This window comes from Aaosphaeria arxii (assembly GCF_010015735.1).
Source record: "Aaosphaeria arxii CBS 175.79 unplaced genomic scaffold BU24scaffold_2, whole genome shotgun sequence".
In the NCBI taxonomy this organism is placed as follows: Eukaryota; Fungi; Ascomycota; class Dothideomycetes; order Pleosporales; genus Aaosphaeria; species Aaosphaeria arxii.
This window is the reverse complement of record NW_022983475.1, coordinates 2,742,969-2,763,331: the sequence shown is the minus strand read 5'-3', so window position 1 is coordinate 2,763,331 and position 20,363 is coordinate 2,742,969. Positions and strand designations below refer to the sequence as shown.

Sequence of the window (20,363 nt, the reverse complement as noted above, 5' to 3'; positions counted from 1 at the left end):
CTAGCAGACATAAGAAAGTGACGACGCGAACGTCCGTTCTTCCGCTCCTTGCATCATCATCATTCAGGATCACTGGCCTTCTAACATTGCATCAATAAGTCGTCACTGACTGGCACATTGGCGTACGGAGTATATCACTTCAGCTTTGGAGGCTTCGATTGTACCGTGCGTAGTTGACCACTGTCGCCAGCATGTCTTCACAGTCGGTAAAGCCAGGCCATGAGGACGTGCTTCGCGATAATGAGGAAATCTGCAGCGATGAAGATAATGATGCTACACATGATTCCGGGGGTCCACATGTTTCGAAAGTCGCTGTACGTTAGAGCTGCGAAAGGTATCTGTCTGTAATAAGTAGTAATCAGTGAGCTAATTTGAACCACCAGTGCGATCGATGCCGCAGACGTAAAGTCAGTATCTTGAGCCAAAGCGAACACGATTGATTATGTTGTAGCGCTGAAATGTTTGCTTCCAGATTAAATGCGACCGCCATAAGCCTTGTAATCAATGCCTCCGAGTGTCATCCAGGTGTTCGTTCCCAGAGCCGCAAGAACGAGCGAGGCGACAGAGGGTGTTAATATCGAGCTTGTAGTATGTGGCTGGCCGTTGTTCTAGTTCGAGATTAGGATTATTTCTGACGTTTGACGACCCCTAGTGAAAGAAGGATTGAGCACATCACACAAAAGATTGACGACTTAGTTCACCTCATGAAGCGACTCGACACCCCACCCGATGGAAGGTTGCCTCAGCTTAGTGGCAAAAACATTGAATTATATGAAGTTGAAAAGCAATTTCGACCAACTCAGTCATCTGTCACTTATCATGAGGGTATCGATACGTCTCTTTTCGTAAATGCACTTCAGGTGGCCAAGTTGCTTGAGACAGCTCTAGATCATCAGATCACTGGAGATCATTCGCAGGCCACTGCTGAGATCCGGTTGTCTCGTCAGACTTTGCAAACCGTCCTAGACTCGCAAGGCCGGCGCGGCACTGGCCCCGATGAGGGTCCACCGTTTGCAAGGACACTGCCGCCTGGCAAGACCTTTAGAGATTTATCGATACCACCTATAGAGAAAGCCATGGCCTGCTTGAGAATGGTGCAAGGTGTGTTCATGATCAAATGATTCCCTCGGCCTATAATTAACTGATTTGCGAATGGCTCAGACCGCAATGTCATAACCGTCCCATGGCTGGGAGAGACGAAGTCATTTGGCGATTTCACCCTAATTCTCATCAAAGTTTGTTCTCCTGGACCCGTCACTGATGTCGAGCTCATCATATCCCTTTCCGGTCTATATTGGTTGTTCGTTGAATGCGCAAGATGGGCATCGCATGAGGCCAAAAATGACATCGAAAGTCAAGCAAGAGTATGTCAGAGCAGCCTTGAGGTGATCTTGTCGACGTTGAATTTCTGGTTACCGACCACGGCCGACGCCGCGCTGGCTATGAATCTAGCGGTAAGAAACAACTTATTTGCATACCACATCACCTCTCCGGCAAATGAGATAGACGCATAATTATCTGACCGTGGTTACAGGCTTTATTTTGTTTCCACAAAGGCAAAGTATATGCTTGCTGGACTTTCGTTAACAAAGCGGTCATGCTCGCCAAAGCACTGGGGCTGCACATGGCTTCCTCAGCATCAGCGCTTGCTTCTGAAGAACGGAATCGACGATTCTGTTTATTCTGGTCGATATATTGCCTTGAGAGAAGCATGGCGCTCAGGCTCGCCCGTCCTTCGGCAATTTGTGACCAACATATCACGATACCCAAACCAGAGGCTTATCCCCCAGTACAAGGCCTCATCTCAAGTAGACAAAGTCTAACAGATGGCGTCGAAATGTCGAGAATTTTTGGTCGTGTATACGACGATTTATTTAGCCCGAGCGCACTGGAGTTGCCTGAAGCACATCGAATTATTCGCGGTCAAGACATCGCAGCACAGTGGCGTGCCCTTATCGCTTCGAGGGAAGAGCATATGGTATGCCGAGTTTGATCATTCGCGTCGGCATTTGCTAACAGGGTCGCCCAGGCACGGTGGCATGAAGACCCGCGTGGTACGATCAGGGATACTATGCCGGTTGATTTCGCTCAACATGCCACCAGAGCAACCGACTATTTAGTTCTAACGGTCATCTACCGCGTCACACTAAACCACTCATCAAAATTACCCTCTGCTGAGTGTACAGATGCTGCTCGTATAAGCCTTCGCGAGCACGCTTCGTGCATTGCACTACTCACCAACTATCATAATGATTCTGCTTTGTTTGAGCTATGGGCCAACGGTGGACTAATTCTCTTCCCTTTTCTGCCTTTCAACATAATGTTCTTCAGTGTTATTGAGACCGGCAATCTGAATGACCTAGAGAGCTTGAAAGCGCTTGTAGACGCTCTGGAGTCTCTCTCACACAAGCCGGCGTACACCTCATGTGCAAAGCAACTTCAGATCTTTCGAGCACTTTACACTGTGGCTGTGGTTTATAACGAGGCCCGAGGCCAGTGGCAGCCCGAGTCCACGCCGACTCGAGTTCCTTCAAGAACTGGTCGCAATGGGTCGTTCAATGAGGTCCTCGATCTATCGACCTTGTCTCCTGTCTCGGATAGCCAGCCATGGATCGACTTTGGGGGAATGGCACTTGACCCCCTTGGTACACAAATGGGATACTGGATTCAAGATACCGGCCAATTTCTTGACTCCTTCGGCGAAACGTAACATTCATTCGGAGATAAGGAAGAGTAGATATAGAAGAAGCGAAGGATTGTTACATTGAGTAAGAGAAAAAGCCATTGCAATCTAGACAATTCACTTGTAGTTTTCTATCACTCAGCAGTCAAAAGAAAGGCTTCCTATTGGCAAAACATAGCCTATTCTTAGTAGGGCCATGGTTGCAAAGGACAACCATCCTCCTTAATAATACCAACGAATGGCCCACTACTTCCAAGCGCGACCAATACACACACACCTTCTAGACCTCCTCATACCTCACGCTCAAAAGCGACATTTTCGTAGGCGGTAGTGCTATCTTCTAGTCGCGCTCTTCAGGAATCGGTCGAGGGACTGTAGAATCCCCTGCAAATCGTATTGCAAGCAAATAGGACCCAGATGGACGTTTGGTTTTCTAGTGAAATGATGCAACGGTAGCAACCATTATCCAGTAGGGTTACAGCGCAGGAAGGAACATCAGACGTTTGCTTCACTCCATAGAGTTCTCAAACGTACTTCCTTGAGGAACATAAGAACAGTTAGTAATTTAATCTATGTACAGCATTAGTTATAGTCTATAGAAGCAACCTTGACTTTATGCTTACCTTTTCGGGATGAACTTTACTAGGCTGTGTACTGTGACTATTACGTAAATAATGCTATTGAACCCTTTACCTTTATTGCTATAAAAATGCCTCTTCTTAATGATTCATAGTGTTAGTGTTCCTTAGGTAAGAAGTTCTTCACACTTACGGATGGGGCTATCAAACCCTGAGTAGTAATTAGTTTGATTACCAAAAGATGTAAATGATACTTTTCGAACTTCAGGTAGAAATATTTCAAAACAGAGAGATCCAACAATTTGCATATCTAACCATATAGTTTACTCTTGCTTAGTCTTCTTTCTTGCCCATGATTCGACATTCATAACGTCAGGAATTAGCTCTTTCGTCCTCTGTACCTCTCCGGGCTGAACACCCAGCGCAAGCCACTGTCTCTTGTCAGGAACATGCAACAGTCAGCCAGTCTACAACTTACTTGGAACATTTGCCTATAATGATAAGGGGAGAACAACATAACCAGATATTTGGGCAGCCAGACATTCCATTCCGTGCGACCATTGTCTGCTCTTTCCAAGGCGCTCTTTACTTCATTCACCGTTGCCACGTCTCCCACGATCTCGTAGGTCTTCCCATTAAAGTGGTTCGGCTGCATCAAAGCCTTTGCAGCCCCCTTCCCGATGTCTTCACACGCAATCCACTTCTGTTTCACGTCTCCAAATGCTGCTTTCATCGCTGCCAGGAAGAAGGCCCGCCCAATACCAGGTGGTGGGATCAGATCCATAAAACCTACTGGTCTAATCACAGCCCATTTAAGCCCTGATGCCTGTATGTACTTCTCGATATGATATTTGGAATGAAAGTGTTCGACTCTCTCATCTTCTGAGCCTGATACAGAGGAGAACACAATATGCTTGACGCCTACAATGTTGCATCAGTTCTTTACTTTCGCCGAGATCCAAGAGAGAGATATGATTCTCGAACCTACCAGCTCGCACTGCAGCATCCACAAATGTTCTTCCCTGCTCCTTCTCTTCCTCTACTCCCCCCGGCCCTCGAAAATCAGTAACCAAGTATGCGGCCTCGCACCCTCGCAGTGCAGCCTCAAGAGATTTGCCGTCGCCGAGATCTGCCTTGACAACCTCGATGCCCCGATTTTGAAGGTCTTTCGCACTATTTGATGATAGATTGCGTGTTATGGCTCGAATTTCGATATCTGCGTGGCCTGATTCGTGGAGTAGGGCTTCCACAACCCCCCCTCCTTGCTGGCCTGTTGCGCCTGTTATGAGGTATCGCGGCATTCCAGATTCCTTCTATAGAAATAGGTTTTGGGTTCACTAGTTACCCCAGTTACCACCCTCAATATATAGACTAGTGACTTCGGACCGTGGAACGCCAAGGCTCCGCCCCCCGTTGGTCAAGTACTAGAGTGTAAAGCCGAAAGAGCGAGATTGGGTATAAGATTTGTCAGAGCGCGGGAAAAGGAGACGCGAGAAACCCAAGACGACAGCTCTCTTCGCGTTCATTTTCTCCCTTGTGGAAAGCAAATGGCTGTCACTCTTTAAGTGTTGAAATATAATGCTAAGGTGTAAAATTGAAAAATTGAACTAGTACTGCACAGCTGGCATGCTAATAATGTTTTCCGCAAGCACCGTCAGCACATTGAGAAGCCGTCATTCTTATACGATTTGTAGCTTGAATAGAGTTGAGATGCTTCAATCTAGAAGTTGCATACCTATGTGACTATAGATCCTTATTCCATTCTATCCATCAAAGAAGTCTAGACACTCCATGTCCTCACTGCGTAACATGATGAGAACTTCAAGTTCTTCCCGTGCTGTTCTTTTCCTTGGTAGAATAATACCAACGCCATCTGCTTCAACATAAGGCACCCTGATAAACTCAGGCCTTCCAAGCGTGGCACCGAAATCTGTTGCATACAAGTCAAGATCAGCCCAGCTTGTGATAGTAAGATCGCGCGAATTGAACAGATCCCAACCTGGGAAAAGGGTTCGATAGTCGCTCAGGCCGCCCACAAGATTGTAAACTTCGGCAATGTAACGAGTATTGAGTCGAGTAGGCGATTGAGATCTGGCTATAGTATTGCAGATTCCAGCCAGTTGCTCCATGTCTCCAGACTTGCTCAAGTCATGGATGGGATGCTTGGCTAGTGAAAAAACTACAACATTTCCAAAGTAAGGATTGTCGGGGGATGATAGCTCAGTGCTGATATGTCGTCGTCCGTTTACGGCCATTACTAGCTGGCTACATTGTTCTGCAGCCACCGAGGAACGCCGCATACGGGCCCGAGTGATTGAGGACCAGATGAGCGCACATATGAGCGTGTTCGTAGTAGGTAGCGTGGGCATGAAATTACCCAATTGTTGCTTGATCGCATTGATGCGAATCATTGGGATCTTGAATAACTTTGTGGTGCACGGCGCGAACTCTGCTGGTAGTGTTGGGGCCGTTCGGGAGTGTTCCGGATGTGAAGCAATGAGATCGTCGGTCAATTCGACGGAGGTCCTAGTAGAATAAAAAGATAGTGCCTGAGAGAGTCGGTCGACTCTACTTAGGGCAGGATCAGATTGGTGCATTGTGAATCCTGCAATATGTCGAGCCCAGAGTCTTATGACTTCTGCGAATCCGGTTGCATCAACCACGTTGTGATGTAGAGAGACGCATAACCCCACCCCTTGACTGTCTGCAAACTGAAACAGGGATGCGCCAAAAACAGGCGCTCCTGATTCAAAAAGGGTATCGTCAATTATGCTAGGCATCGGCCATACGTCTGCAGGAATAGCAGAAGGAGGCATTCCGTCCGCAGCCAGCTTGTGATATGATGCTTCTATTGTGCCTTTTTCGATGATCGTGGGTATGGAAACATTTGCATTCCATCGGATCTCGAGGCCGGCTGTCGTGATTTTAGCCCGTGACTCTCGTGTAGCGGTGGTCGGGAGAACAAGACCGCATAGCCAGGGTAGCTGCTGCGAGAGACTATCCAGACCATGCTGGAGTCTTTTCGAAATGGACATCATCGGCTCGATTGTCTGGAAGGCAAAGACTGCGCTAACATAGGTCCTAGGCATAAGCAAATCAAACGGACTAAGCCGCTCGATTGTCTCGGTATTTTCCATTGCCATTGAGATTTGAAGGATATGACCAGACTGTGGATAGTCCGAGTGCGGTGTTGTGGTAAGTCATTTATAGTGGTGAGCAGTGTCGGTCCTGCGGGCTCGCGGAATCCGGTGTGCCGAGTAGTGGATTCCATAACAATCAGATGAACCTACACACCTATACCTAGCCCAGTATGTTACCGTTAGAGTCTAAGAATATACACGGATTAAGCTTCAAGCTTTCCATCTAGATGCTTGTTGTCAAATCCAGCCAGAGGATGTCTAATGGCCACAGTGCCCTCTGGTCGTATTGCTTGCCTTTACAATGAGCTTAATGTAAGAGCATAGTACTGCAAGCTATTCCCAGAGTTATCCCGAGGGTTGCTCCAGACAAAGACTTTCCTTACAGTCCGTGCATGAGCTTTTTCCAGCCTTGAGCCACGGATGGTATTCCACGCCTGCTGGGTGCTCATTATGAAGCATTGTTGGGAGAGATACACTTATGGGTACACATTTCTCTCCATGCATACAAGTTCTCATTTCTGTTCTTTCATATGTGCTGATACTGGATGATCTACTGATTAATCTTCATGGATGTGAGACAGAGAAGCAAGGAGCGAATGTTTAGTAGGCGATTAAACAGAGAAAAGAGAGAAAAGATTATAGCATATCATTGATGTAGTACTGCTTTCGAACAAGAGAGTTTATAGAGGCCTCCCATAAGTCTGCATGTGCCTTCCTTGATTCTTGTATGCCAATGTTTCAAATGTAATGTGCAATCCAGCTTCAAGTCATAATGCTCGGGCTTTTTGTTTGCTTCTTCATCCTTCATCTAAGATCCTTGGGCAATGCGACCATTTAGATCTAACTAATATCTCTTACATACCTAAGCAAATAACAGAACCACATCCGCTATCGTCCTCAGGTCCACCCAGATCACTCCATAGTATCATAAAAACGGCCAAGTACGAGGTCATTGCACCACATGGACCAAATTCAAATTCTAAGCTTCTACGCTCTCCCACTGCTGACCTTTTCCAAGATACTCTCCCATTCGAGCTCATCAATACTATCAGCATGGATTGAAACCTCGATATTAAGGGCTTTCCGTAGGTACTCCCGGGTACTCGCGTAAACCATGCAAAGCTACGTAATAACGTTAAGCACAGTTCATAATCTTCGAATAAATGATCGTACCTTCAACGGTGTGTGTACAGGGATCCAGGAAATGAAAATTGATTTTGTTCTAAAAGTGCCTTTCAGCATGATGTACGTTTCATTCATCACATTTTCGTAATGCTGATTCTTCACTTGCCTCTTTCCTTCTTGGCCAAGGTCATAGTCCACATCGTAGACAGCATATCGCGGCGGAGCGAGTGATGTCGTTTTATGGTCACTAGCATCACAAAGCATCTGCCGAAAAGTTTCGTAGTCGGGCTCAGAGGATGAAGCCTCCACCACAACGCTTTGTTGGTCGTCGTCCACTTTAAAGATCACGAAGCGTAGCTTGTTGGGGCATCTTTTCGGGGAATGAAGAGCATGGACTGCAGCGATGCATTCGTCTGAAATGCGAATACTGGGGATGTAACGGAATTGTAAGTACGGATGGAACATCTACACTACTTAAGGGTGAAATGATGAAGGGTAGACGAACCCAGAAGGAATCTATAATAATATGCTTATTAGCAGAGTGATTTGAAATCAAGGGAATAAAAACGGCTTGACAGTTACATACGGACATAACAAAGATAAAAGGAACAAAGAAGACTTGAAAGTAACATACTGACATGATTATGACTCCAGGGAACGTAAGGATCGGAATGATGCGGCTCGTATGTACGACTCGAGTGGGATAGACTGTTGCTTCTGAGACTGGACTGATAATCCAGTGAGCAACGTAGTAAGGGATATGCTGTTGCAGGTAGGAAATCAAGAAAGCTATTTGACCACGAGCACCAGAGTTGCAAGAATGATTTCACTCTTTTATGGGCTTACTCGTGAGCGCTAATAGGAAGTAGACGTACTGGGCCCGCGGCACCGATAGCCCGAGAGTGTTGCCACAACAAAAATAGGCAACGACACTGCAGCAAGGAAACATTAAGTGGGGCCTTCGACTCATGTCATCGAGGAGTTTGATACTCTATATGACTTTGCGGAAGAGTTCTCAAAAAGCACTACAGTAAGCTCATTGTGGAGGACGTAGATACGACCTTCCCATTACAATCTGGAACACGGGTGACATCACTAATGACGGCAAGCAGTATGGAATAACTTTTTTCATCACTAGGGTTGATTTGATCTATCTACATATCATAAATTATCAACACCGGCTATCCCAGTGCATATCCAGCGTAGTTGAGTCTCCATTCGCCCAATTTGCTAAAACAACGCCTAAGTCGTTGGCCTCCCAGTCATCCAAAAACTCAGTCATATCTACCGATAACGAGTCTTGTAGAGTTTCTGGTAGGAATGCAGGTGACTGACTGGCGTTTTCTGAGAAATGTAGCGTGTCCTCATTTGAATCGTATGTTCCAATAGTAGCATTTCCCAAACCTATTAGCGCTCTGGAAAGTCCCGCGAGAATAGCACATATTTTATAGAGTCTTTCCGAGAGCTTAGATGTATGCTGGACATTGTTCAGTGTCTCTACTACGTCATCGAGAAGCTGTACGTCTTCCATTCTGGCAGCCGAAATGGCGTGGAGAAAGATGACGACAAAACTCGTGAAAGACGAGTAGTGTAGCACCCTAGTGGGAAACCTTTATTACAATCATTAAAGGTATACAGGGTAGTATGTACGAACCAGTTTGCATAATCCTTGCCCGACAAGGTACCACATTTGTCCCAAGTAGCAAAGCAAGACATGTGACTTTCTAAGTTAAGGCGCGCAGAGTAGAAACATTGAGCCGTAAGTTCTGTTCCAACTCTAGGGGTTTTTGATGCCCGTAAAAGAGTTGTTAGGGTTGAATAATAGATGACATCCCAGTGATGCCTAGAGATAGCCCATATTTCAGAATATGCTGCTCTGCTCGGATCAATCTGAAGTCATCAGCCGAGCATCCAATGTCTAAAGAGTTAGGTAAATACCTTAGTTTGCTCATTGCGCCAGCATGACATAATATCCACCAACTCATTTAAAGATTGTGTTCGCTGTTCTATAGGTGCTTTCAGAGAGGCAGGTGAATACAGTCGATCGTAGATCTGGCCTTGAGCACGGGCTATGCGAATTGCCATTACGAAGTTCTCGTCCCAAGGCCTGCGAAGCGGATTCGTGGAAATATTTGGGTACAGTGCGTCGATATCAAGGTCCTGCAAGTAAGAAGAACGTCCTAGTAGCAATGACAATGTTTTATCAGAGATGTAAATTGACCAGAAAAGCCGACGTGCATTCTCAGCATTGCCATCGCGCCAGTTCCCGTATGTTTTTTCACGATGGTACCCTAAAGTAAGGCATTGATTGACGGCTCCAGATATGAGGGTACATGAAATAAAGGCCTCTGCGTCTTCCTGTGCTTTGAGAGCCTGATCGTGGGAATGAGGCAAACAGATCAGTTAGTCTGACATCCTTGGTTGGCTTAGATTGGAATGTTTACTCACCCCAAAAGCAAGGGCAAGGATACTCTCGAAACTGGGCACAGCCAAGAGTTCATATGTCTCGATATTAGACTTCAAGCTCTGCTCGCAATTTTTCAAGTGAATATCAAGGCTATGCTCCTCACAAAGCTGATCTGAGGTAGCCACGAGTTCTTTCAAAATGAAATAAAGAATCCCAAGCACGCTTGTGACATGACTAAGCGTTACAGAATCCGTGAAACTGTAGATCTTCTGACAAAGCTGTTCAATATGTGATATGTCGGTGAGGAAATATCCATAGCAAAATATTGGGGTGCGTTCTGCACCGGTTAGCTTTGACGAATGAATATCGACAGCACATACCTTTGATCCGACGTAGGATTGCAGCCACAACTGCAAACGGTAAAGGTATCAAGGAAGGTGCAGACCGTAACGCCGGACTGCGAGAAAATTTGTGGTTCTCAAGCTTGCTCGAGGACTCAAGCAGAGCTCGGATATCACCGAACGATGCCTCTAGACCAGGCGCCCCATGGGCCGTCTTCTGAGCTACTTGGCTAACCTGGAGCAACTCATTAGTGAATGCAGAATCTCCCTCATAGAGATTAGTGGCGCCACTCGGAAAGGTAGTTGCACGCTCATGCTCGATTGTGCTAGATGCACATGGAGTGCTTCGGTCCGTGAGGGTCTTTTCGACGGTGCGAAGGCGGCTCTCGAGAACCTCTATTCGCTCCTCCCTGACACATTATGAGTCAAGATATGGAATGTTATGAGTGGATCGTGTGAACTTGCAGCAGAGCGACCTTATTTGACTTGGAGCGATTGTCGGATGGTGGGCTAGAACCTTGACATATGATCCCAGATGTTAGGCAGTTGGAACATGGTGTAGTGCGATCGCAACGAATCTGGAGCAAATGATCATTATGCGCGTCACTAATATAATTGATACAGGCACCTATACTTTGCGCACTCTACACGCTTCGCACTCCAAGATTGTCAGTAATAGAAAAAGAGCAAGCCGGATGGATGGCGAAGCATACCGCGCGTGGTATCCCTGAAAGCCGCTGCCGCCTTGAATGAACCGTCTCTCCGCTGCCAATTGTCGACATTTCGCTTGATGTTATTGCAGTGTACAGCACCAGGAAGGAGGAGGAAGGCATATCACGAGTCCGGGCCCGCGGATGCCGCATGCGCGTCGCCCCGGCGCCCCGAGTGGACCCTTTACCCATAGAAACGAGCCACCATTTTAGCTCTTTGCCTAGTATGGTACTGTTACGTCGCAAATCCCTTGCTAAGACATCTCTCATTTGGCGGTCAAGTCCGATGCTATTTGTTAAATTCATTATCCACCACAGCCTTCCATCATGACCTCAAAGAACCACTTCATTCCGAGCCTCTCAACTGCACAGTCCGAGACCAAGATAATAAGACAAGCTTTAGGACAACGGTTTCGACCAGAATTATACACCATAATTAGGAGTCGATGATAAACCACTGATTGTACTATGTATATCAAAGGTACTCGACAAATATAATTTAACCCTCTATCCTGTTATCAATGTTCACTTGTCCATTAGATAATACATGTCTGGCAATACCCGGTAGCAGACGATACTTGTAAGGTGTTCCGATGCTACGAATAAAAGACAAACTCCTTGTTCGCAGCAAGCATTGAAAACATGTGAAACCCTCCCGTCTTCCACCCAGCATCACATTTCGGGTCACCTCAAAGCTGCTTCTTAGTGATCGGCTCGATCTTCTTCTGCTTCGACAGTATCTGATCAAGCCGAGCATAGGCATCGACAGCCATAAAGACTCCCAACGCCAGATAACCTCCATACATCCCGCCGAGCCCTTGTAGGCCCCGCTGCGCCGCAGACAATTCTTCCCACGAAAGCATCTCGGCAAGACATGTGATGGTCGTGATAGACGTTTCCAAAGCAAAAACTAGAAGACCCAATGGAAGGCGCGGATCATTGCGAACCAGCGCAGGAATGACCCATAGAGTAAAGGGAAGATGGAAAACAAGTTCGAGGGCTGTGTATAACCCGAACCAGGCACTAGCAAGTTGTCAATTACAGTTGCACCTTTGTGTAGTTGTCATGTAAGATTGATATGGTGATAACATCGAGCCTAGGAGTATGCAGAACGAAAGAAGACAGACTTACGGTGGATTGTAGAAAAATCGATCGCCATGCGTGGCTACGTACCACGTTCGAATATCGGTCATCCATGCGGGTTTAACGGAGACCGGATAGTAACCTGTCAGATCAAAAGCTATGGCAACCGTATTAGCAACTCAAGGCTATAAACTAAACTATGATGGTCTTGGTAGCGTTCATCTTGGGACGTTGTCGATTGATTTTTCAGGATTAGGCTATAGAGATAGGCCATGCAACATACCAAGCATAACTGGAAGATGCGTTACAAAGAAGACCAGGTAGAGAAGATCCCGTTTACGCTGGAAAATAGAGGTGGCCATGTTTTAGCAATAAAAATCGAGACGGTAGAGTGCTTTGTGTATGCTAAAGAGATGAGTGTGTATAACACAAAGCTGCTATGCTGCAAGTTGGGCTTATAGGGGGGGGGGGGGTTACTAAGCCGAAAGAGGGTTAGGCTATGTTTTTCTTTGCTTTCAAGTTTCGGCTTGTGCAACATTACTGTGTAGATTTGAGCCAATTAATGCATTTTGAGTTCAGGTGATAATCAACCTAAAATGCAGAGGGGGAGAGGCAAATCAGAAGACCTGGATCTACTCAGATACTGTGTACCTAGGCATTCAATTGTGTTAGACTTCACTCGATAACAACTGTGCGTTATGGCAAGTAGACGACTGGGCTTTTGCTTTATGGACAATGACATTAATGGAACTCAGACTGTATTGACCTCTACTCCGTGCTATGTGGCCATTTCTCTAATGTTGTGTTGGGTTTGTTGTTTCTCCGAAAACGTGCTCTTTGGCAAATTGTAAGAACTGTCATCTGGAAAGCAATGAACTGTGGTGTGTCGAAGCGGAATTATGAACCCCATTATTATACCTCAGCACCTACATTACGAACGAAATCTTGCTCTGAACTGGAATTGTCCTGACAACTCACTTCGCTTCGTTATTGACAAGCCGTGGTTGATGATCGTTGGTCCTCTCACGCTAATGAATTTTCTCGGATGTTGGTGGCATTGTCCAGCGCCACCGAACTGTTTAGAACTACCAATTGAATTGGAATGCGGGGTCTAATACCTTCCCGCGCTGTCATTTACTACCTACCTAGGTACCTATAGGCAACATAGCTACGACAAAACACTTTGACTGCAAATTAAGCAGCATCATGGCCATATCTTTGTTATGGAATCACCTAATTACAATGTTGTTATTATGGATCTAGACTTTAATACGACCCATCGCAGCAATAACTTACTCAGGCGAAAAAAATTGAGTTCGTACCGCATTGTCTTACCTGCCTAACTAGGATAAGCTGACGACGTGCTTATCACGATACGATTGAATTATTTCGTTTTTGACCTGAAAATATTAGAATGGCATCATGTCAGACCGAACCTAGGTTTACTGAGCGTTCGGTTGCCAACGGCAGCGGAGATATACGGTGGCCAAAGCAGCTTGAGGTCCGACAATTTGATCGGACTTATAACTGATCGACAGTCAACCAACCCTTCGGTATCCTACCTTGCTATCTTTTCACCTGGCGGTTGTGCATAGTCATTGTCATTGAGACTGTATTCTGCGTGCTCCACTGCAAATATGGCGTCAGCTCCAGCCGGAAAGGAGAGTGTACAGGAGGTCAAGCCTGTCAATAACACACAAGACCTAGATAGCTATGCAAAGGCAAGCCAGCGAGATGAAGATGGCTCGACTATCTCCAGCCCAAAGATAACTTTCAAGACCAAAATGGCCCTTCTTGTAAGTGAACGTTTTCCCCTGGACCATCCCTACCACTAAAATTTTCCCAGTCCTTGATCATGATGTACGAGTCGTATCTCTTCACATTGATTATGCCTGCTGCTGTCCTGGCGTATATCAATGCCGATCTTGGACCCGACCCAAAGTATCCTTGGATCACTGTAACCTGGAACTTGGGTGCCGCAGTCATTGTCACAGTTGGAGGTCGTCTCGCCGACATCTTCGGGCGTCGTTGGTTTCTCCTCACCGGTGCAACGGCAGCAACCATCGGGGCCCTCGTTGGTGCCACAGGCCAATCAATCAATCAAATGATCGTCGCAGGTGTCCTTTTCGGTTTCGGTGGCGGTTTTCAAGAGATGTGTTTTGCGTGCGCACAGGAGTTGGTCCCTAACCGATACCGCTTTGCTACTTTGGGCGCTATGGTCTTCGCGAACCATGTTAGCAGCTTTGGTCCGCTCATTTCATACGCCTTCATCAAATATAGTCCGATCGGCTGGAGAGCATGCTATTGGTTTTGCTTCGCTTGGGAGGCAGCGACCGCAATCATGCTGTTTTTCTTCTATAACCCACCAACCTTTGAGACCAAGCACGTTGACGACCAGAAGACAAAATGGCAGTTGATTAAGGAGATGGATCATTTCGGATTATGGCTGTTTACGGGAGGTTGTCTCCTGCTACTTCTCGGATTGAATTGGGTTAGTAATCTTCTATGATCAACCCGACATGTCCTATGCTAATGTCGTAAAGGGAGGTGTTTCGTATCCGTGGGCAAGCGCTCACGTCATCGCTCCGATCGTGGTTGCTTTTGTATGTTTTGTCGGCCTTGGATTTTGGGAAGTATATGGGAATTTGAAGTATCCAATCTTGCCCCCCAAGCTGTTCAAGAAATGGCGCGAGTGAGTCAAGACCTTTACTTTCAGGTGATATAAGCTAAGCAACTTAGGTTCACCTCTCTTCTTGTGGTATGCTTCGTCGCTGGTATGCTTTACTATAGCATGAACGTCCTATGGCCCCGTCAATCCGCTCTGCTTTTTGTTCCGGCAGACGACACCATCATTCGTGGCGTATACGCCAACATGGTTTCCTTCGGAACCATCATCGCCGGCTGGTATTGCATGTGCGTCATGCCCTGGATCGGCCACGAACGTCTCCAACTCACGTTCTTCATCATTGCGCAGACAGCGCTCATTGGATCAATGGCGAGCATCGGTATCAACGACAAAGCTCAGGCAATTGCGACTGTTGTCACCGTGGCTGCGTGTAATTTGCCGCCTAGCCCGCTCAGTTTCGGTATGGTCAGTTTGGGTTTGGAAGACCAGTCAGACATTGGTGTCGCAGTAGGCTTGATCTCGACGTTCAGGTTGATTGGTGGTGCTGTTGCTACGAGCATCTACGTCTCTATTTACACCTCTCGATATGCTAACAGCATTCCTGGAGTATTGAAGCGCATGGTAGCAAATACCGGATTCAGCGGCTCGTTCCCAGATTTGCTCAAGGCCACGGCTTTGAACACCCCAGCGTCGTATGCGAAGGTTGCGGGCATTAACCCAGAGACTGTCCAGGCGGCAAGGCAAGCGATAAAGATTTCTTACGTCGGTGCTTTCAAGGTTGTGTATCTTGTTGCTATTGCTTTTGGTGTTGTTGCCATCCTGAGTGCACTGAGCACGCGATCAGTGGAGAAGAGCAACAAGAGTAATGCTCAAGCTGTGCAGCTCGAGACCGAGAAGAAAGAAGGCGAGGTATGATTGATTGCCATTAAGAAGCGCACAAAGAAGGTCACGGAGAATTTAGTCGAGATGTTGAACAGTTTCCATTAACTGGTGAAGCTCAAGATGCTTGAAGTATAGCGATAAGACTCTCCCGGAAAGCTGGTTGGCCTACCCCCTTGCCAATAAGAACAAGTTTTGCCTCTTCCTCATCGCCATCATTCTGTTTGCCTTCCGTCGTTTCGTACATGTTCCTAACGCCCTGGATTAACAAGGGTTTCCCCCCGTGTACAGGTACACGACCCTTCAACCGGTGTATCTCGAAAGGATCGTAGGCAAAACTACCGGGGAGCTGTTCTTCCCATAGAATAGTGCGAAGATATTCGTCAAATTGCGCTACTTGTGACTCTGATATAGCTGGAAAATGAATGGTCGTTGTTGAAATGGACTAGGTGAAATCCTTCAGCCGCTAATTCAGAAATATAAGAAGTGTCACAGAGGTACGTACCGGGTCGAGGTGGCTGTGCCCTTTGCTTGCAAATTGTAAGTCCTTATCCGAAACCGCATCGTAAGCATGAAGATCAAGTAGCAAGCCTTCAAGCTGCGAGACCTGGCTTCTCGTTGTGGTCTCTATCTTCGCTAGTCCATTGATCGACCGTATCCGGTTTACCACTTTGTCGAGTTCCTCTGCAGAGACAAGGTCTGCTTTGTTGATCAAAATGACATCGGCATGGCTAATTTGCAAGTGAGCTGTTGTTAAGAGTGGACCGTGATGGTCATGTTTTTCGTCCTCTTTTTGTTCATCCCCGAAGCCTTCATCAAGGCTTTTGAGAACGTTCTTCGCATCGACTAGTGTGACGATCCCGTCTAAGAAAATGCTGCTTCCCAGGCCATCATCGAGCCAGAACAGAGGCGCTATGTTGCCAGGGTCCGCAAGTCCAGTTGTCTCGAGTAGAATATAATCGAAATTGCCGCTCTGTTCCATCAGGTTTTCGATGGCGGCAACACCGACATCCTTGACCGAGCAGCAGATACATCCATTTGCTAAAGGTACAAAGTCAACGGGTCTCGCATCCGTTGCGTTGGCATCGGATACTGTCAGTTGCTTTTCGATGTCAATAGCTACTAGATGTCAATCAACGCATACGAATGAAGTGTGATTTGTCTCACAGTCTCCAAACTCATTTAGAATGACAGCGATCTTCTTTCCATGTTGCTCGGTCAGAATGTAGTTGAGCAAAGTGGTCTTTCCCGCACCCAAATACCCAGTCACTATGGTTATTGGTACTTTACTGGTAGGTTTGTCGCTGGGGGCGGCAACAAGGTCGGGTACAGCATCGTCATCGTTGACGGATTGCAGTTGGGGAACTTCCTCGGATACCTCCATAGCTACTTTAGCTTTGTCTTCTGGCTGTATGAGAGCTGGCGCCTCATCGTCTGAAGGCTCGACAGACATTAGACCAGTCTAATCAGATCTCCGAAATTGATGAAAAATGTAGAGAAAGATCGGCAGATATTTGACTATACAATAAAGATTTAGTGAGTGTAGGTATCGATTCTTAATTGGTCCCTGATAACAATAGAATAGAATATATCAATCTATATAAAATTCTTGCGGGGTCTGGGAAGTTAAAACGCTTGATGATAAAAGCTAGAACGGATTCATTGACAACACCGATTCCGAAGACCGGTGTTCCCACGATGCGCCGAAAGTCGTTAGGGTGTAAGGCATAGTCGCATCATGTATCTTGTGCGGGTTGTTTAGCGTACCTTTTGCTACGTTCAACTGTTTCCAAAGCAAATCGATGTATTCAGGACAGAATCACGTTTTAATCAGGTCGTGGTGAAGTGGGAAAGCTATGTTCCCGGATTGGGACTAGCGTATTGAGACGACAGCCTGCCCTGCATCAAGCTCCAGTCAAAGTGTTTGTGTGCACATCAGCAACCACAACATCAACAAAGCGCTACGCGGACGAGCATAAATATCGAACTACCACACTCCTTCGAATCAGCCTCGGGTTTCAATAGACGACGATGGCTGCGTCTGCCGTATCTCCGGCGAGCTCACCTCGCCTTCCAAGTCCCCCTCCCATCGCAGAAGATCAGCTTGGACCCAAGTCGCCCATCGCAGCAACACACGACCAACAAAAATCATTCGCAAACTTGGATCATGCAGCTGGTAGACGGATACGGCCTGGTACAAAGGCGGACGATATGACCGAAGGGCCCCCATTAGTGGAACTCTCAGAAGTAAGAGCAGACAAAGATGGTAGACTGTGTTGTATGCTACTAGGACTGACGGACGACTAGATAGATTCGGCCTTCCAATTGACAGAGCACCTCAAAGCCCTACATAATTTCCTCACACACCCCATTGGCGCAAATGCTACGATAGCAGTGGATCGAGAAATGGCACACAAGCTGGCACAACCGCCAGAAAATGTGGACAAGACACTCTGGCTGTACGAGCTCTGCCGATTCCTCACGCAGAAGGTGAATTCCATCATAATCGCTCTCTTCTCCGACAATCCACCATGCTCGGCTCAGACCTGCCCCGAGATGCGCGCATCGGAATGGCAATATCTATGTGCCGTGCACGATCCGCCGAAATCGTGCTGCGCAATCGACTACTGTTGCCATACGTTGGACTGGGCAGCCAACACTCTTACTTCGCCCAAGACGTTTCCTTCGCGACTGGCACTCGGAAACGACCAGACGACGCAGCACCAACAAATACGACAATTAACGAACATATTCAGGCGCGTGTACAGGATCTTCGCCCACGCATGGTTCCAGCACCGGGACGTATTCTGGAAGGTAGAAGGACGGACTGGGCTATACATTTTGTTCAAGACGGTCTGCGATGTCTATGGACTGATCCCGGAGGACAACTACACAATTCCCCCGGAGGCAGAAGGGGACTCTGTTGAACCGACATCCAACGCACCAACGCCCTTGATATTGAAGCGGGAGCCGTCAGGCCCAGGTCCGGAAGACATGGGGAATTCCTCTGTAATCGAAGTCGGAGACCATACACTATCGACGGCCGGTACTACAAAACGGCACCGCCACTCACCATCTGTTGGGGCTACAGCCGTTTCGACTGTCGTAGAAGAGAATGAAGAGGAGGACGATTCACTGGACAAGAAGAGCGCAGCCGACGCGGCACAGAGTACCGAGACCGCGGATGCTGACGATACCGTAGCTGAGGAGCCGAAGCCCGACGAAGATGGCGACAAGAGTGCAGACGACTCAAGCGCCGCCACTCAAGCCGCCGAAGGCATAAAAAAGCAAAGCGCAAATGAGCCGAAGGAAGACGCCCCAGCGCCTAGCGAGCTGAAGGAAGAAGACGATTCCTCGGCCGAGGAGCAATCTCCCGAGCTCGAGAAGAAAGAAACTGGGAATGAAGAGCAAGCGGAAGCGGAGACAGACTCATCGGAAGAGGAAGGAGAGACACCAGCAGCCGCCCCCGCCCCTGCAACGGAGACATCGGAGAAGGACGAAGCAACATCGACCTCAGATAAGACTAGTGAGGCGCAAGAAGAGTCTGCTACCAAACCGAAATCTGAAGAGTAGAGCAGGAGAGATGAATTCAGGGTGCTAGGGTGCTAGGTTCCTATTAATGCACTCATCTGTAATGTTCTCTGGCTGGTAGCGGGCGTTTTGGGGGAAAGAGGGATTAGTCGAATCTGCTGCGCTCACACGTATGTACATGTACATACAGTACATATTCCAACCAGAAAAGAAACGTAAGGACTGTAGAGAGCATCATCTCTCGACCAAGTTGTTGCAGGCAGTAGAACCTCCCCTCCGAGTTATGCAAAGGAAGATATCCAATAATGCAAAATTTAATGGTCCAAAGGAACAACGTGTAGCAGATTGCTTGTTCAGTCTGCTCTGCGAGGCATGCATGCTCGTGGCACGCGCTTGCGGCAGAGCAGCATGGGTTAGAAGCCTCACCCCCAAATCCGCCTCCTACACTAAAAAGTCTCTTCACACTAGAGATCGCCTTGCCTGTGATCTCCGTGCCTAGGTATCTCTGGAGAAAGTCGAATGGATGGGGTAAAACGTGGGATGTTGGATTCGTATGGGGGGCGAGGCGTCGCGTGTGAGCGAGCCGGAAAGCAAAGCAAATAAGTTTGTGGTGGCGAGGGGATATCAGTAACGTAACATCGATATTTTCCCTACTTTGCGTGTAGATATCGCACGAGAAGTCTGGAATCGTCAATTGCAAGATCGATATCTACACTGTGACACGAGAGAATCCCCGAGATAGATGTTTACTTGGATCTCTTCAACCTGGCGATGGGATGGGATGCTTCCTTTCCAAGGTTGGAAGGTACAAACGTTGGACACGTGAGCTGTTCCTTCGTTGCTGGATTTGAAAAATTTCGACTTATTCCCGCCATATTGCTTTTTCCCACTGCATTTTTCCTTCGTTTCTTTTTCTGTCACACCACAGTGACCACGCATAGATGTGACTTGACTCGATGCAGTGAGGAAACAATGGTGCAAATTGGTGAAATCGAATATCATCTCCACGGAAATCTAGATAAATGCCTAACCCATAAAACGATGGTAAACCATCAAAATCCACCGTATCTTCCTTGGGGCCTCCCGCCTCCAATGCAAGAGAAGGGGAAGGCCATCTATTTAGCACCCACCATGACGAACAGCGTGTTATAATAAACGCGAAGGAGAGAGGGAGCATGCACGGAGTATGCAATGCAACATATGTGAGGAGATATCGGAGAAGGGTTGATTTGATCGTTGAATTGGTACTGTACGCGCACT

General features: G+C 47.2%; 9 protein-coding genes across 9 annotated transcripts; 3 read left to right on the top strand and 6 right to left on the bottom strand.

Annotated features, from left to right (window-relative positions):
* Window positions 1-62: 62 nt before the first annotated feature.
* Window positions 63-2,710, top strand: BU24DRAFT_386428 (uncharacterized protein; the record flags this gene model as incomplete). Its single annotated transcript, XM_033524921.1, has 7 exons — window positions 63-314; window positions 384-407; window positions 473-588; window positions 653-1,101; window positions 1,162-1,454; window positions 1,535-1,987; window positions 2,030-2,710. Exons 1-7 carry the CDS (start codon window positions 192-194, stop codon window positions 2,708-2,710), a joined length of 2,139 nt encoding a protein of 712 aa, XP_033387831.1. The 5' UTR covers window positions 63-191.
* An 874-nt stretch (window positions 2,711-3,584) lies between these two features.
* Window positions 3,585-4,562, bottom strand: BU24DRAFT_406159 (NAD(P)-binding protein; the record flags this gene model as incomplete). Its single annotated transcript, XM_033525749.1, has 3 exons — window positions 3,585-3,692; window positions 3,740-4,182; window positions 4,250-4,562. The coding sequence occupies 3 exons, from the start codon at window positions 4,560-4,562 to the stop codon at window positions 3,585-3,587; spliced, it is 864 nt and encodes a 287-aa protein (XP_033387830.1).
* Window positions 4,563-4,849: 287 nt separating this feature from the next.
* BU24DRAFT_365004 (uncharacterized protein) lies at window positions 4,850-6,420 on the bottom strand. The gene has a single exon (XM_033524260.1). The coding sequence runs from the start codon at window positions 6,402-6,404 to the stop codon at window positions 5,025-5,027; it is 1,380 nt and encodes a 459-aa protein (XP_033387829.1). The 5' UTR covers window positions 6,405-6,420; the 3' UTR covers window positions 4,850-5,024.
* An 886-nt stretch (window positions 6,421-7,306) lies between these two features.
* Window positions 7,307-8,324, bottom strand: BU24DRAFT_439608 (cofilin, actophorin). Its single transcript, XM_033530319.1, has 5 exons — window positions 8,161-8,324; window positions 8,032-8,042; window positions 7,693-7,953; window positions 7,575-7,623; window positions 7,307-7,523 (listed from the first exon to the last, which is right to left on the bottom strand). Exons 1-5 carry the CDS (start codon window positions 8,164-8,166, stop codon window positions 7,389-7,391), a joined length of 462 nt encoding a protein of 153 aa, XP_033387828.1. The 5' UTR covers window positions 8,167-8,324; the 3' UTR covers window positions 7,307-7,388.
* Window positions 8,325-8,649: 325 nt separating this feature from the next.
* Window positions 8,650-11,071, bottom strand: BU24DRAFT_419105 (uncharacterized protein). Its single transcript, XM_033527135.1, has 8 exons — window positions 10,988-11,071; window positions 10,909-10,932; window positions 10,740-10,852; window positions 10,314-10,684; window positions 9,975-10,270; window positions 9,465-9,899; window positions 9,181-9,416; window positions 8,650-9,124 (listed from the first exon to the last, which is right to left on the bottom strand). The coding sequence occupies exons 1-8, from the start codon at window positions 11,054-11,056 to the stop codon at window positions 8,698-8,700; spliced, it is 1,971 nt and encodes a 656-aa protein (XP_033387827.1). The 5' UTR covers window positions 11,057-11,071; the 3' UTR covers window positions 8,650-8,697.
* A 459-nt stretch (window positions 11,072-11,530) lies between these two features.
* On the bottom strand, window positions 11,531-12,218 carry BU24DRAFT_419104 (uncharacterized protein). Its single transcript, XM_033527134.1, has 2 exons — window positions 12,116-12,218; window positions 11,531-12,007 (listed from the first exon to the last, which is right to left on the bottom strand). Exons 1-2 carry the CDS (start codon window positions 12,175-12,177, stop codon window positions 11,674-11,676), a joined length of 396 nt encoding a protein of 131 aa, XP_033387826.1. The 5' UTR covers window positions 12,178-12,218; the 3' UTR covers window positions 11,531-11,673.
* A 1,283-nt stretch (window positions 12,219-13,501) lies between these two features.
* On the top strand, window positions 13,502-15,720 carry BU24DRAFT_439604 (MFS general substrate transporter). The gene is made up of 4 exons (XM_033530318.1): window positions 13,502-13,863; window positions 13,914-14,558; window positions 14,611-14,759; window positions 14,807-15,720. The coding sequence occupies exons 1-4, from the start codon at window positions 13,705-13,707 to the stop codon at window positions 15,606-15,608; spliced, it is 1,755 nt and encodes a 584-aa protein (XP_033387825.1). The 5' UTR covers window positions 13,502-13,704; the 3' UTR covers window positions 15,609-15,720.
* Window positions 15,662-17,091, bottom strand: BU24DRAFT_447980 (cobW-domain-containing protein). Its single transcript, XM_033530854.1, has 3 exons — window positions 16,740-17,091; window positions 16,078-16,691; window positions 15,662-16,017 (listed from the first exon to the last, which is right to left on the bottom strand). Exons 1-3 carry the CDS (start codon window positions 17,023-17,025, stop codon window positions 15,691-15,693), a joined length of 1,227 nt encoding a protein of 408 aa, XP_033387824.1. The 5' UTR covers window positions 17,026-17,091; the 3' UTR covers window positions 15,662-15,690.
* Window positions 17,092-17,515: 424 nt separating this feature from the next.
* On the top strand, window positions 17,516-19,145 carry BU24DRAFT_386407 (Mob1/phocein; the record flags this gene model as incomplete). The annotated part of the gene is made up of 3 exons (XM_033524920.1): window positions 17,516-17,819; window positions 17,880-18,741; window positions 18,850-19,145. Exons 1-3 carry the CDS (start codon window positions 17,604-17,606, stop codon window positions 19,143-19,145), a joined length of 1,374 nt encoding a protein of 457 aa, XP_033387823.1. The 5' UTR covers window positions 17,516-17,603.
* Window positions 19,146-20,363: the final 1,218 nt, after the last annotated feature.